This window comes from Heterocephalus glaber, unplaced genomic scaffold, assembly GCF_053883595.1.
Source record: "Heterocephalus glaber isolate CG9 unplaced genomic scaffold, H.glaber_assembly_v1.0 deba00001593, whole genome shotgun sequence".
Lineage (NCBI taxonomy): Eukaryota > Metazoa > Chordata > Mammalia > Rodentia > Bathyergidae > Heterocephalus > Heterocephalus glaber.
This window is the reverse complement of record NW_028258368.1, coordinates 9,999,647-10,014,058: the sequence shown is the minus strand read 5'-3', so window position 1 is coordinate 10,014,058 and position 14,412 is coordinate 9,999,647. Positions and strand designations below refer to the sequence as shown.

Here is a 14,412-nt window from a genome sequence, read left to right as displayed (position 1 = left end):
CAGGTGAAGGTCCCTCCGTGGCTGGCTAATTCCCAGAGAAGTTGGCACAGGCTGGCTGTGCTGCTGCAACTGAATGTGGGCTGGGCCAAGCAGGGCCAAGCAGGGCCAAGCAGGGCTGAGACAAGAGCCCTGGGCAGTAGAGACACCTAATCAGCTGGGTGGAGAAAGTCGGCCATGCACTTCAAGGGGAAGAGCTTCCACAGTGAAGCTCTCTGCACTTCCTGAGGCTGGGTTTACAGCAGCCCAGGTGTGCAAAATGTTACTATTCTGCAGTTCTTTTCTCTCTGTGTCTTTTTAACTGCTTGAACCTAAAAATGAATCCTCTGAATCCTCACCCATTATTTCCCTCCACCTGTCTAATGACAGGGTGGCCCTAGCCTTTACCTGCTGTCTCATGGAGGTCAGGTGCCCAGAAAGGCAGGGACTTAAGCCTCTGATTCCACAGCACAGCACTACAGGGGACGTTCCTGGGGAATAGCTGTCCTCTAGCTCCATGCCACTGCCTCACCCGCACTCCTCCCTGTCCCTCGCAAGTCACAGTAGACCATTTCTCTGGAGGAGCTGTGGCCTGGGAGGGGTGTGAATCCCTCCTGTAGTTGCACAGCTTGGTGATGGGGATGGGGGACACAGGCCCAGACCTGCCCATGCCTCTCAGGCACCCAGAACATCCCTACAGCCTCCCAGCCACACAGAGATACTTGGTCCCAGGAGTTTTTGTTTGAGTATTAGCTGTGCATGCATGCGCATGTGTGTGCATGTGTGTGTGTATTTATACTGAGGATTGAACCCAGGGCCTTTGCACTGAGCTACATCTCCAGCCTTTTTTTTTTTTTTTTTTTTTGGTACCGGGGATCGAACTCAGGACCTTGCGCTTTCAAGGCAGATGGCAGAACCACTAAGCTAAATCCCAGCCCTTTTTTTCATTTTTAACTTTGAGACAGTTACTAAGTTTCCTGGGCTGGCCTTGAACTTACGATCTTCCTGCCTTAGTTTCCCAGAGATTGCAAGTATCCACCATCAGCCCTGGCTTGTGATTCTCTTCTTTGAGAGGCTGGAATGTTGGGTTCTCCCCAACCACCCATTTTACCATTGGTTTTTCTTTGATTCCAAGAGTCATATGATTGATTTTCATGGTATTTTTTATGCCCTTCAGGATGTATATGGTTAACCATGTGCATTTGGGCAGGTAGGCGTTGCTTTTAAATAGGAAGTGGTAATTCAGCAACTTTCTCTCTAGTGTCTCACTGCTCTTAAACATAGCAAATTGCATCTTGTTGACAGAGTGGTCCTCACAGCGGTGATGTGGGGGACAGGACAACCACCTAGGGCTCAACAACCCACTTGGGATCAGCGCGTTTCCTGAGGTGAGCATGCCCGAGTCCTGTCCACCCTCACCAGCTTTTCTTTCCAGCTTTCTGAGATTCATGGATCCTCTAGCCTTCAACAGGGATGTTGACTTGGGATGGTTCCTCTGGGATTCGGCACAGTGGCTCTGCTTACATGGTACATCCAGGACCCTCCACTTTCCTAAGTCTACTGTCCTTGTGGCTTTAGGAGAGGACCATGTTTTCCAGAAGCGCACCACCCCTCTAAGGGCTCAGTGACTGCTTTTATTTTCACTGCCTCATGCTAGAGTGGGGGCAATGGATTGGGCCCCACTTCTTCACACAGGGAGCAGCTGAGGGACATCAGACTGTGCTGCAGAAAAATGCAATTTTTTTTTTCTTTTCTGGCACTAGGGATGGAACTCAGAGTCTCATGCATGCTAGGCAAGTGCTCTACCACTTAGCTACACCCCCAGCCCTAGAAATGCAGTTTTTAAAATTTGACCAAATACACAAGGTGAAGATTAAGCTAAGCAATGTTTTTGGGGTAGTGGGTGACTGGAGTGGTGGGGATCCTCCTGAGGCTGGGTGGGCAGGAGATCATCTGGGGAGTTATTTCAGAGGCCCGATGGGCTGAAAAACTTTGTGAGAGTCAGCATAACACAGGCAAAGCCCTGGGAAGGGCTGCAGATGCCATGACTCTTATGAAGTCCGGACTGATGGCCGTGGAAGGGTGCCTCAGGATAGGGAGTCCGAGTTGGTCACCGCCAATGGCCCACTAGCAGCAAGAAACACACTGCTGAGACAAGCACGGTGACAAAGGACCATGATGAAGTTAAAGCTGTTCTTAAGATGGTCAAAAATATACAGTGGACCCTTGAATTACGGCTGGCCTGACATACGAACAACTTGGGTTATGACCGGAATTTTAGTTCTTCCTTATGAACAAAGTCTTCAGTTACAACCCAAATGCCAGCTGCTTGCGCTTTCAGGTGGTCTCAGATACAAATTTAACCCTTAAAGAGTTGTAGAAGGAGCATTACAACTCCTTTCCTGTGTGGGGTTGAGAAATCCTGGGCCAGTGTCTCTCTAAGGACACTGAGATCTGCCTGTATACAGAAGACTTTGAAGGCTGTGTAGAGGAGCCTGAGCCTTCAGTTGATCAACTGGAGTTTCAAACACAACCATCTGGAACAAATTCAGTTCGTAAGTCAAGGGTCCACTGTAATGTCCACAGATAAAGAAGAATACATAAAAGTGAGCTTGTAAATTAGCAAAAGGAACAAAAACCCCAAAAGCAACCAAACCAAATCAAAAAATATATATAAACCAGTAAACAAATCACTGGAAAAAACCTTCTGGCTTCTTCTTAACTACCCTTATTCAAAAGCAGAAGGAAGCCGGCCTAGAGTTTCAGCTCCACTGATGTTTATAAAGAAGTACACAAACCAGTGCACCCACAATTCAAATGAATTTAGAACATACATTTATTGAATCATTGTAGTAAGAGAAATTTTAATATTAATAAGAAGTTTTAAAGTAAATATATAATTTAAGACCTTGTGGGAATTTTGCAGCACTTCCCTAGGTGATGAGACAGAATGAATCAGTGGTGGGTAAGAGACGATGAGGGGAAGTAGATGGGCTAATGTCTTCCCCTCTATGAAATGGGTATACTGTCTGCCTTAAAAGAGTTTTTGTGAGGTTACAGTGTAATAGAAGTAAAGTAATGATCTTAGTGCCCAGCATATGACTCATACTTAATTCACAGCATATATACATGCATACATACAACTACATGCATACACACATGTGCACACATATGTGCATATGCATGAATATCCATGCACATGCCACTACACATATGCATTGCATACACATACACACAGGCATACATGTATACCTGCATGCATAAATATCCACACATGCACACACAAACATGTTTACACATCTACAAATACACACTCACATACATTCAAGCTCTTATTTAGTTTTTACTCCTTGTCTTGCATGGCCATCACTTCTTATGAAAGGAAGCACAAACTTAAAATCTGACTTACTAAACTTTGCAGCTTGATACTAAACGCTTTCAAATTGAAACTGAATTCAGCACAGTTTCTTTACTGATAATTTTCTGATAAATATATCTGATGTCTTCCCTGCATTGCCTGTCTTGGTCAGGAGCAACAGTGGGCACTGGCTTCTTGCCAGCCCTTCTGCCTCGTCAGGAGCCTCCTCTCAGTCTTGGACATTTCCTTTCCCTTGCCAAACCATCTCTCCCGCTCATCCCTAGTCCCAGCTCACAGCCTACCAGTAGTTGGTCTTTCTGCAAGTTTAATCCTTATTTAACTGCATTTCAGCAAAACATATTAGTGGGTGTTCTTCTCTTCTTTGAATGAATTAATGCTTAGCTATTACTTTCTGAGACACTTGCCTTTGCATATTATACCTAATAATAGTGGCTCTAGGAAGCTACGTTACTGTATTGCAATGAAAATTTAAGTTAACTTTCTATACTATGCTAAAAATGTTACTCTAGAATCAAACTTTTCCAGACATAACATTTTCTTTTTCTGTGTTTTAATAATCTTTTTTTGAAATGTTAAAATTGAAAGGCAGAAGCTGAGTTATCACTTACCATGTGCACACATCTCATTTTGGTGAGATCTTAGCACTTTGCATTTCATTTGAAAGGGTAGGATATTTATATGGCTCCAAATCTTAAATGCAAAAGTCACGTGAAAGTTCAGCTTCTCATTAAATACCTTCTAAAAAAGCCAGAAAAGTCATTCAAAAACATATCTTTTAGCAAATTTGATTTATAAATCCAAGTATGAACACAATGAAAAGAGAACCAGCTGGAAATTAGTGAGCCTTGTATAATTTTTGGTTTGCCCAGTTTCTGGCTGATTGGAGTTAGCTGGTGTGGGAACCAGCATGCTGCCTGGAGGTCAGTCACTGTTTGCCTTGGTGACACTGGTGGAGAGGCAGTGAAGGTGCTGGAGAGATACTGTGAGCTGCTGGGTCTGTGTGTGTGTGGCTGCTGGAGTCCTATTGCTCTTGGCACAGGGACTGGGCCCCAAGAACTGCTGTGCCTATCTCTGAATGAAAAAAATGAGGGTATCCCTGGATCTGTATTCTCTGAAGTGTTTTCCAAAGAACACTTTTTGTTAGATGGGACCCCCTAGCTTTCTTACACCAGTTGGTGCTATTGGCACATGGCAAAGAGGTCTGGTCCTGCTCACTGTTTATGCATGTGGGACTCAGAAGGTTCTGTGGTAAGTAGGTTTGGGAGACAATGAGTTATACCAGCAGGACCCCAAAAGCCACTGACAAATGAGCCCCACCATGACAGTCAAAGAGAAGAAGGTAATTAGTGGCATTTTTCAAACTTAAGTAACCACAAGTCTTCATCCCTCCCTCTCTTTGTCCTATGCAGACTGTCACTGGAAACCCACTTTTAGATGTGAATCTCTTCTAACCATCTAGTCATTTGAGTTTCCTATGATGTATCATTTCCCAGACATAATCACAGAGATTGTGCTCATGCAGAGCATTGATCTGTCAAAACGTATCTGTAGGATCTATAGATCTTACCCAACATCTGACATTACTAATAACCCTAAAGACATAGCAAGTATGAGTTACAGGAAGTCTTCCTTTCCTGGAGGGCCCAGAATGTCAGGTCCAGCTTTACTAAAAATGTGTGTGGCTGCAGATTGATAGGAAGCATTGTGGACAGGGTATGTGAACATCAGGACCAAGTTCTTGCAGCTGTAGGACTAGATCCCCATTTTCATGTCAACTGTTGGCTGAGGCTCTTTCTCATCACTCAGCTGTGGCTCCTCTTCCACTATTGGCTTCTGCACCAGAAGATCGACTCCTACTCAGGGTTTGGGGTTCCTTCTTCTTCCACCTCCAGGGTGAAGGACGTTCCACTTCTAAGGACTCTTGTGATTATACCAGGCCACCTGGGCATCCCAGAATAAAAGTCCCTTTTGCTGTGTAAAGTAATGCATTCACAGGTGCCAGTAACTAGGGCAAGGAATTCATTAGGGCTGTGATTCTGGTGACACTAGGCACTATCCTGGGTCGGTCGCATCAGCACTGAGCATCTCTTCGTAAATCTGAAAGTCATAGGTGAAGAGGTGGAGAAATGCCTGGATGAAAGTTAAGCTAGACGGTTGGCTAGTTGGAGGGACGACTGTCCCCACATGGGACTGGCTCTCCAAGCACAGTGAACTTACTATACAAATACTTAAAATTTCTCCTCTTACTGCTCTGCGAATTTGTATCTGTGCAGTTGAGTGTTTAAAACTAGGTACATGATCTTTTATTTTCCCTACTAAATTTTACTACTTTAGTAAAATTTAGTAAATTTAGTAAATTTTACTACTTTACTACTGTTTGATTCTGGGCTGACTTTTTGCCCATTTATTTTGTCATCCAGCACATTGTGTGTTTGGCTTCTCAACATCTTTAGACTTGATGAATTTGGCTCCCTTCTTTTTGTCTCCATCGCTGATAGAAACAATGAGCAGCATGCTGGGAGACTGAGCTCAGCATGATGTCAGTAGGGTCTGTCACAGTCTGCCCCTGAACTGGTACCATGTGGGCTGTCGTCCAAATGAGCGAACCATCATCCCCTGTACAACTAGCAAACCATCTCATTGTACAACTAGCAAATTGTCCTATGTACAACTAGCTAACCATCCCATGTGCAAGTGGCAAACCATCTCATTGTACTGGCACCCAGATTATAGTCTATTATTGGTGTTACTCATAATTTTCAGACTGAATCATAGATTTACAATGTCTACTACACTTCCTTACCTGCAGTCTGATGATCATGACTACCATCAGTCTGACCATGGATGATCAGTAAACCCATGCTACTTCCAGGGCTCATAGCTTCCCTACCAGGCTCCTGTGATTCCTTCATGATGAACCTCAGCACCCTGCTGGGATGGATACGAACTGGTGTCCCTCAGTCTTTGTTTCTGCAAGCAAGTTGTGACGTTTCTTCCTCATCTCTGTCCTGCTGAAGTCCACAGGCATTGCCCATGGAATTGGGAAACCTGACTTCAAAATTCTATGAATGTTCTTGAAATGTTTCTCACAGAGTAGAGAGAAGCAAAGTAGGAGCTGAGAAATTCTACTTTCTCTTGAATGTGTAGTAAATGAAATAGTTAAGGACATTTTAGATTATGAGTGCCATATTTGATGCAATGCATATTGTGGCCTCATGAGACCCTGGTAGCCCGGAAAGGTTAAAAGTCCAGTGAGAGGTGGAGCATCAGGTGAGGGTTACAGTGAACCATCGAGCCAACAACAATGACATTTCACTCAAGGCAGCTGTGTGGTAGACAAGAAGGCTTTAAATTGCAAAGCCAAATTACATTTTAAGAATCAGTTGGGCATCTATATTTTATATCTGACTTAATGAAATTAAAATAAGAGCTGGTGGTAAGAAGGAGCATGTGTGAGAAAGAAAGTGAAAAGTCTCAAAGCAAGATAGGATGAGAAAACTTGATTGGATGGCCTGACTACCATTGAATCATTGCTTCCCCAAGAAATGGACAAAAGACTTAACACCCTTTCCTGAATCTCTCATCTACCACCAGTGGATACCAGTATATTTTGCTCTCAGTTCATTAAAGAAGTATAGAAATGTCTATTTTAAAACTTCTCAATACTTTTATCATCCAAATTGAAATTATTATAACAGAAAATCCAAGCCCAGGGATTTAGCCCAGTGGTTCTGGCACCTGCCTCACAAGTGCAAAGACCTAAGTTCGATCCCTGGTACCAAAAAAAAAAATCCATAGCTTGTTTCTCTAAAGAGCTGATAAATCCTCTCGTGATTGAGGCAGTGGTGCAATGTGTCCAGTATTCTGCGTATTGTGGTGACACAGATGTCAATCTGTTACCAATATAATTTCCTTCCAATAATGCACACTGTTTTTGTGGTGAACACAGTGGTTTGAATCATTTCAGGCTGAATCATTTCCAGCTCCTGTGAGAGCTGCCACACTCCTAAACTCAACAGCAATTTGTTATCAAGAACACTGATTCTCAACCTCAACAGCATTCAATTCGTCATTACCCAGAATTCTACGTGTTTATACCCAGCAGGTTTACAATATTATCCGAGGAGACAGGGAATTTACAAATTTTTAATGTACTTTACAATATATAATATTTTCTGAAATAATATTTTACTGAGTTCAGCACATGTTTATACAATGTCTTGTGAGGACAGACCCAGAATTGGAAACAAATGTGAGCCTTGGGACGGGAGATGTAGCTCAGCGGCACCTTGCCTGCTTGGCAAGTGCAAGGTCCTGAGTTCGATCCCTGGTAGGAAAAACAAAAGAACAAACAAATGAGAGCCTCAAGTTCAAGAAGATGCCAGGTAAGCCCATCCTTTCAACACTGTGCGACACCAGCAAGATAGTGAGAGGTATGAGAGCAGTCCACTCTTGGTGGAGGTTAGCATCAGGGAAGGCTCTGTAGCTGGTCATTGTTGGTGGGGCAGCTGCAAGGGGCCCAGGCCAGGAGGGGATTGCTGGTAGAGATGGGAGAAGTGCTGCCCCTGTCATGTCCTGTTCAGAAGGCAGTGCCTTGATTTCCTTAAATCCATTCTTATTCCTGATTGGAATGGGAGAATGAGTGCTGCGGATGTTCAAGTACATTTTTTTTTTCATTTTTCTTGGGTAAATATGTAGGAGTCAGTTTGTGGTTGCTGTGGTAAGTAGATGTCTCACTTTATAAGGAACCTACACTTTTCTCGAAGTGGTGGTGTTTCCTCATTCCCGCCACCAAAACAGGAGAGCTAAGATTGCTTTACATCTTGATTTACATTTCTTGCCTACCTTTCTAATTTTAGCAGCTCTTGGGTGTGAAATGGTATCTCATATCCATTTTAATTTGCATTTCTCTAATGCTTAATGATGTTGAACATCTTTTTTGTGTGTATTTTTATCTATATATTTTCTTTGATGAACTTTCTATTTAGATTTTTTTCTATTTCTTAATGGAGGTGTTTATTTTTTAGATATTAAGAATTATTTTCACATTTGGATACAACCTACTAACATCTATTTGAGATTACAAGTATTATTTTCCAATTCTATGGTTGGTTTTTTTCCTATTTTCTCAAGTGTCTTTTGTCAAGAGCAATTCTACATAATCTTGGGGAAAATCATTTCACAATTAAATCATGATTAGGGCCTAGTTTTCCAGGGCAGCTATGGCATGTGGAGCCATAACTAAAACCTCAATGGTCCCCTGCGGTGATGCTGTGATGTTCCAGGGCAAGATTACACCAGCTGAAGACATCGTGGAACAAAATCTTCATCTGCATAGTTCCTCACTGTTTTAGGATTTTTGCCAGTTGGTACCCTCTAAGTCAAATGTTATACTTGTTTCAGCCAATGTACTGAACTCTCTGTCCTGAGTCATGTGTTACATTTGTTTCTCCTGAGGTACTGAATAAAGGTGTGGCAAGCTCGGGCCTTTCCTCTTTGTGGCCCAGAGCAGCACTGACCAGGCTCAAAGTTCGTCTTCGCTAAGTCTCATTTTTTCTATCTTTTCTAATAAATTAATTCGTCATGTGCTGCTGTGGCTTGCAGGAGACTAGGACTTACTCCGGAGGTTCTAGTAACCTCCCCTTTCCCTGTTCCCTACAGTCTTTCAAAGAGCAGAAATTTTAAATTCTGATCAAGCATAATTTATCATTTTTTAAACAATTATTTTTTTTTTTTACTATTTGTATGAGGATTCTTTATTCCTGAGTTACAAAGATTTTTCTCCTGTTTTCTTCTAGATATTTTATTTTTGACTTTTACATTTAGAGCTATAATCTATTTGAGTTAATTTTTACATATGGTGTGAGGCACAGGTCAAGGATCAACCTTTTGTATATGAAAATCCTGTTGTTCCAGCACCAATTTTTGAAAAGAGCATTCCTCCTCTACTGACTCACCTTGGCACCATAGTTAAAACCAGTCGACCTTAGCGTGTGGGTCTGTTCCTGCCCTCCGTCCTCCAGTGCTGTGTCCACCCTCCCCTTCACCAGGACCACATCAGAGAGCCATGGAGCTTCCCTTACACATCAAGAAGTCAGGCTGTGTGAGGCCTCCAACTGGGTATCTTTTTCAAAATTTCTTTAGCTATCTGAAATCCCTTGAATTTCTATGTAAATTTTAGAATTAATTTGTCAACTTCTATATAAAAAACTGCTATAATTTTGATTTTCTTTATCTTGTATGTATAGATCAATTTGGGGAGAACTAACATCTGAATATCGAATAATTTAACCCTTAACATTGTACCTCTCTCCCTAAATTTAAGTCTTAATTTCTCTCAACAATTTTTTATAGTTTTCAGCACATCAATCTTATTTGAATTTTCTTGGATATATCCATAAGTATTTCATTGCATGTGTTTTGATGCTTATCCATCATCATCATTATCATCTCTATATATTTTAGCCTAAATTTGCAAATGTTGTTGCTAGAGAATAGACTTACAATCAATTTATGCAAATTACAGTGTCTAATCAGATTTTAATCCCAATCAGTGCCTTTCTCATTTTACATATTATTCATTGTTTTTTCTATAGAAGCTTTACTTGGGTCTTTTTATATCTTTCATTACTTTTCTCAGCGTGTTTATGCTTTTCTCAAAATTTTTAAATATGTGCAGTGTACTTATAGTGGCTGTTCGAATATCTTTTTCTGTTAATTTTATTATCTCTGTCATTTTTTTGTTTTTTCATGCAGATGTGGGTTATCGTTTCCTATTTCTATAAATGTTCAGAAATTTCTGGTTGCTCAATTTATTTTTTTTTTGAAAAGTATTTTTGTTTTTTGAGACACTATATGGGTCACTCTATATAGTTCAGGCTGGCCTCAAACTTGGGAAAACACTGTTTCAGCCTCCTAAGTGCTGGGATTATAGATACGTACTACCACACTGACCTGGTTGCCTAATATTATGAATTTTAAATTTATATAAATTTCACTTATATAAATCTATTTCTTTAAATAATTTTGGGCTTGTTGGGGAACACAGTTATATTCCTGGAATCAGAGGAGTCCTTTGAGATTTTCTTAAAAGCTTCTGCTCTACTCAGAGCACATTTGAGGTAGAACTGTGTCAGCCCACACTCCTAAGTTGCACCTTCTGAGGGTGCTGTCCCACACCTTGTAAGTTAGAAGGACTGATAACCATGCTGCAGGGCGAGAGCTGCCACAGCCTGGTGAGCTGGGACTTCTGCCCACTTCTTTCTGGCAGTTCTTCCTCCAGCCTAGATTCACTTCCTCTTGTGGAAAAGGTTCTGCTGTTCTCCTAACTTCTTGCATGTATCTCCTTCCTCTCCTTGTCTCAGTGAGGCCTCATGCATCCTTTTTGGGGTCCCCCAGCCCAGTCTGCAGTGTGATGGGGACTGAAGAGATCAACATCTCTCACGTCACTTGTTCTCCACACCTGAGATGCCTATCACCTGAGACCTGAGAGCTGGCATTGCATCTCGACTGGTGTGATGCAGTGGGGTGCAGTGGGGCCCCGCTGGTCCACAGTGCCTGGATGCTGTGTGATCGCAGTTGTGCTTCAATGCCATGTTTAATCTGATAATCTCACCGATGTGAATGCCTCTTCTGTGCTCTGCTTCTGCATGCTCTAAGGCACTCAAAACTGCCACCTGCAGCCACCTGCAAAGTGCTGAGGTGACTCCACACCTTCCTCCAGTCATGTCCAAGCCAGTGGTGAAAAGGCAGCAAAGACTCAGTCTCCAAGGTGTGACTCCAGGTATCCAGGAAGAAATGGGGTTGGTAAACCCAAGATAAAAAACAGCATCTACAAGAAATGTGTTCAGAATGTCACTCAGGGTGAGCCTGTGCTGTGGTGACTTCCTCCCTGAGTGTGGGTACAGGACTGGTGGGGCGCAGTGTGGTGGTACTGCAGCTCCCCACCTCTGTTTGATGCTGCTTCTGCTCTCACTCCCTCTAATCTCATCAAGTGCCCACAGAAAGAGAGAGACCTCCTGAGTGATTGGACAGCAGCTTAACACAGTAGTCAAGAGTTACAGATGATGGATCTTATTGGGTGGAGGGGCAAGCAGGATGATAAACAGCAAAAGCAGAAGAGGGAGTCAGAGTACCAAAGAGATCTTTCATCTTGTTTGACTTTACTGAGAATGGTTCTCTTTTTCTTTCTCTCTCTTTCTTTCTTTCTCTTTCTTTCTTTCTTTCTTTCTTTCTTTCTTTCTTTCTTTCTTTCTTTCTTTCTTTCTTTTTCTTTCTTTCTTTCTCTCTCTCCTTCCTTCCTTCCTCTCTCTCTCTGTCTCTCTCTCTCTCTCTCTCTCTCTCTCTCTCTTTCTTTCTTTCTTTCCCAGAAAAGGGAAAGGGACCACGAGATGGAGGGAGGGGGAAGGGAGAGAAGGAAAAGGGCATTAAAAAGGAATTAACATGTGTTATGTACATGTACCAACTCCCCATGATGAATGCAATCATTATATACCACAAAGATGTACTAATAAAAATAAAGGGAATGGTAGATTTCAAAATCCTTCACATTCAGGTCCTTTTCATGCTGCAGCTCTGCCCCTTACATGGCTACCTGTTGGCATCCTCACCATGTTACATACTGTGTAAAGACTGGATAACCATCCAGTTGGTTCCTCCAATCTGGCGCCTCTCTTGTCTCACAAACACTCCTTGTTCATGACCTGGGGTCTTCTGCCTGGGCTGTGTTAGGTGTCATCACTGGGAGATCATTTGCTCACAGGCATCTATCCTTCAGGGACCAGAGAAGCACCTCTTCCTCCCCTGAGCTTTCCTATCAACAAGCATCAGCCTCTTTTCCTGCATCAGGGCCTCTGACAGTGGCATTGCACATTCCCCAACAGATCAGAACTTACTGGAACAGTTTGGCCTGTTAGGAAGCATCCCACAACTGTCCACTCAGTCCCAGGCCAAAGGACTTAGTGCATCTTGACAAAGCCTTACACTCCAACCTTAGGCAACTCACCTGAGATCACCCATGCCACCAGGGTGAAAAATCACTGAGCTTTGTCCAGGACTATAAATCTTAATTCCTATACACATTCATAGTTCTCTAGATTTTGTTCAGTAGCACTTCTTTTCATGTAATTAAATTGAGTTTTCCACGAGATTTTTTTCATAGGTCAAAAAACCTGTGGTTTTTCTGATATGATCCTTCTTTTAAGCCATAGGTCAGGGATTGGTGAAACATCAGCCCGTGGCCAACCACATATGGTCAGGCCCATTCATTCATGCATCGTGTATATGCGCTTCAAGCTACCACAGCAGATTAAAGCTGTTGTGACAGACACCATAGGCCTGCACAACCTACAGTATTTGCTGTCTGGGCCTTTGCAGAAGAGGCTGCTGGAGCCTGTCCTACATGGGTGATGTTATGTAACAGGATGGACTGTACACTGGGCTCCACCTGGATAGAGTGGTGTAGCTCACTTCCCTGGCTGTCCTAATCACAGTGCATTTGCCTCTTTCTTCCCTAGCTTCATCCCTGCTCTCCTGTCACAGCTGCTGGTGAGCCAGCACAGTGGGACCATCCACACCCTTCTCTGTCAGGCCTGCATCTTCAGCCCAGTGCAAGTATCATCATGGGTGAGGTGAGACTATTTTATTTCTTGCAGGAAGTATAATTTCAGTTAATGGTGGCTACTTGAATAGTGCATTACAGCTAACTCCATCTTTGTTTACTTCCCAGGAACCAGTGAATTCCACCGATAGTGACTATTTAATAAGTGATTACTCTGAGCCAGGTAGTGCTATGTCTTACCCATCTGAGGAGGGTGTCTTACTGTGCTCTCTGCAAGAGGTCAGACAATTCTCCAGGATATTTGTGCCAATTGCATACTCCTTGATCTGTATCTTTGGCCTTCTGGGTAATATTCTTGTAGTGACCACCTTTGCCTTTTATAAAAAGGCCAAGTCTATGACGGATGTTTATCTCTTGAATATGGCCATTGCAGATATACTTTTTGTCCTTACTCTGCCATTCTGGGCAGTGACTCACGCCACTGGTAAGTGGACTTTCAGCAATGCTGTGTGCAAACTGATGAAAGGTATCTACGCCATCAACTTCAACTGTGGCATGCTGCTCTTGGCCTGTATCAGCATGGACCGGTACATTGCCATTGTACAGGCAACCAAATCTTTCTGGTTCCGGTCCAGAATTCTGGCCCACAACAGAATAATCTGCCTTGCTGTGTGGGTGTTGTCACTGATCATCTCCGGCCCAACATTTGCCTTCAACCAGAAATATAATATGCAAGGCAGAGATGTCTGTGAGCCCAGGTACGACCCCAAATTAGACCCTATCATGTGGAAGCTACTGGGGCTGGGACTGCAGCTGCTGTTTGGATTCTTTATCCCGCTGGTGTTTATGGTATTCTGCTACATGTTCATTGTCAAGACCTTAGTGCAGGCTCAGAATTCTAAGAGGCACAGAGCCATCCGTGTGGTGATAGCAGTGGTCCTTGTTTTCTTGGCTTGCCAGATTCCTCATAACATAGTTCTTCTCGTGACTGCTGCAAACCTGGGCAGAATGAACCGAACCTGCAGCAATGAAAAGCTCATGGGATACACCAAAAATGTCACGGAAGTCCTGGCCTTCCTCCACTGCTGCCTCAACCCCGTGCTCTACGCATTTATTGGTCAGAGGTTTAGAAGCTACTTCCTGAAGATCATGAAGGACATGTGGTGTGTGAGAAGAAAGCACAAGGCACTAGGCTTCCCCTGTGCCAGGGTGAACTCAGAAGCCTTCGTTTCCAGGCAGACTAGTGAGATCATGGACAATGACAATGCATCATCTTTCACTATGTGATAAGGACGTGCAAGTCAAATGCCCTTAGAGCCTTTGTGAAACTTGCTAATTAAAGAATAAGACACATATACACATACACCCCTCTCCATGGCCAAATATGCACGGTAAATGTGGAAATTAGGCAAAATTAAGATGTGTCTCTCTTATAGATCAGGGACTTCCTGTGCCCCAGCTGTGAAATTCTCTTCATGGGGTGGTGATGGGAGGTGGG

At 43.0% G+C, this 14,412-nt stretch overlaps 1 protein-coding gene across 1 annotated transcript; it reads left to right on the top strand.

Moving 5' to 3' along the window:
* The first annotated feature begins 1,213 nt into the window (after nucleotides 1-1,213).
* Nucleotides 1,214-14,412, top strand: Ccr6 (C-C motif chemokine receptor 6). The gene is made up of 3 exons (XM_013076683.3): nucleotides 1,214-1,364; nucleotides 12,871-12,984; nucleotides 13,083-14,412. Exons 2-3 carry the CDS (start codon nucleotides 12,976-12,978, stop codon nucleotides 14,199-14,201), a joined length of 1,128 nt encoding a protein of 375 aa, XP_012932137.2. The 5' UTR covers nucleotides 1,214-1,364; nucleotides 12,871-12,975; the 3' UTR covers nucleotides 14,202-14,412.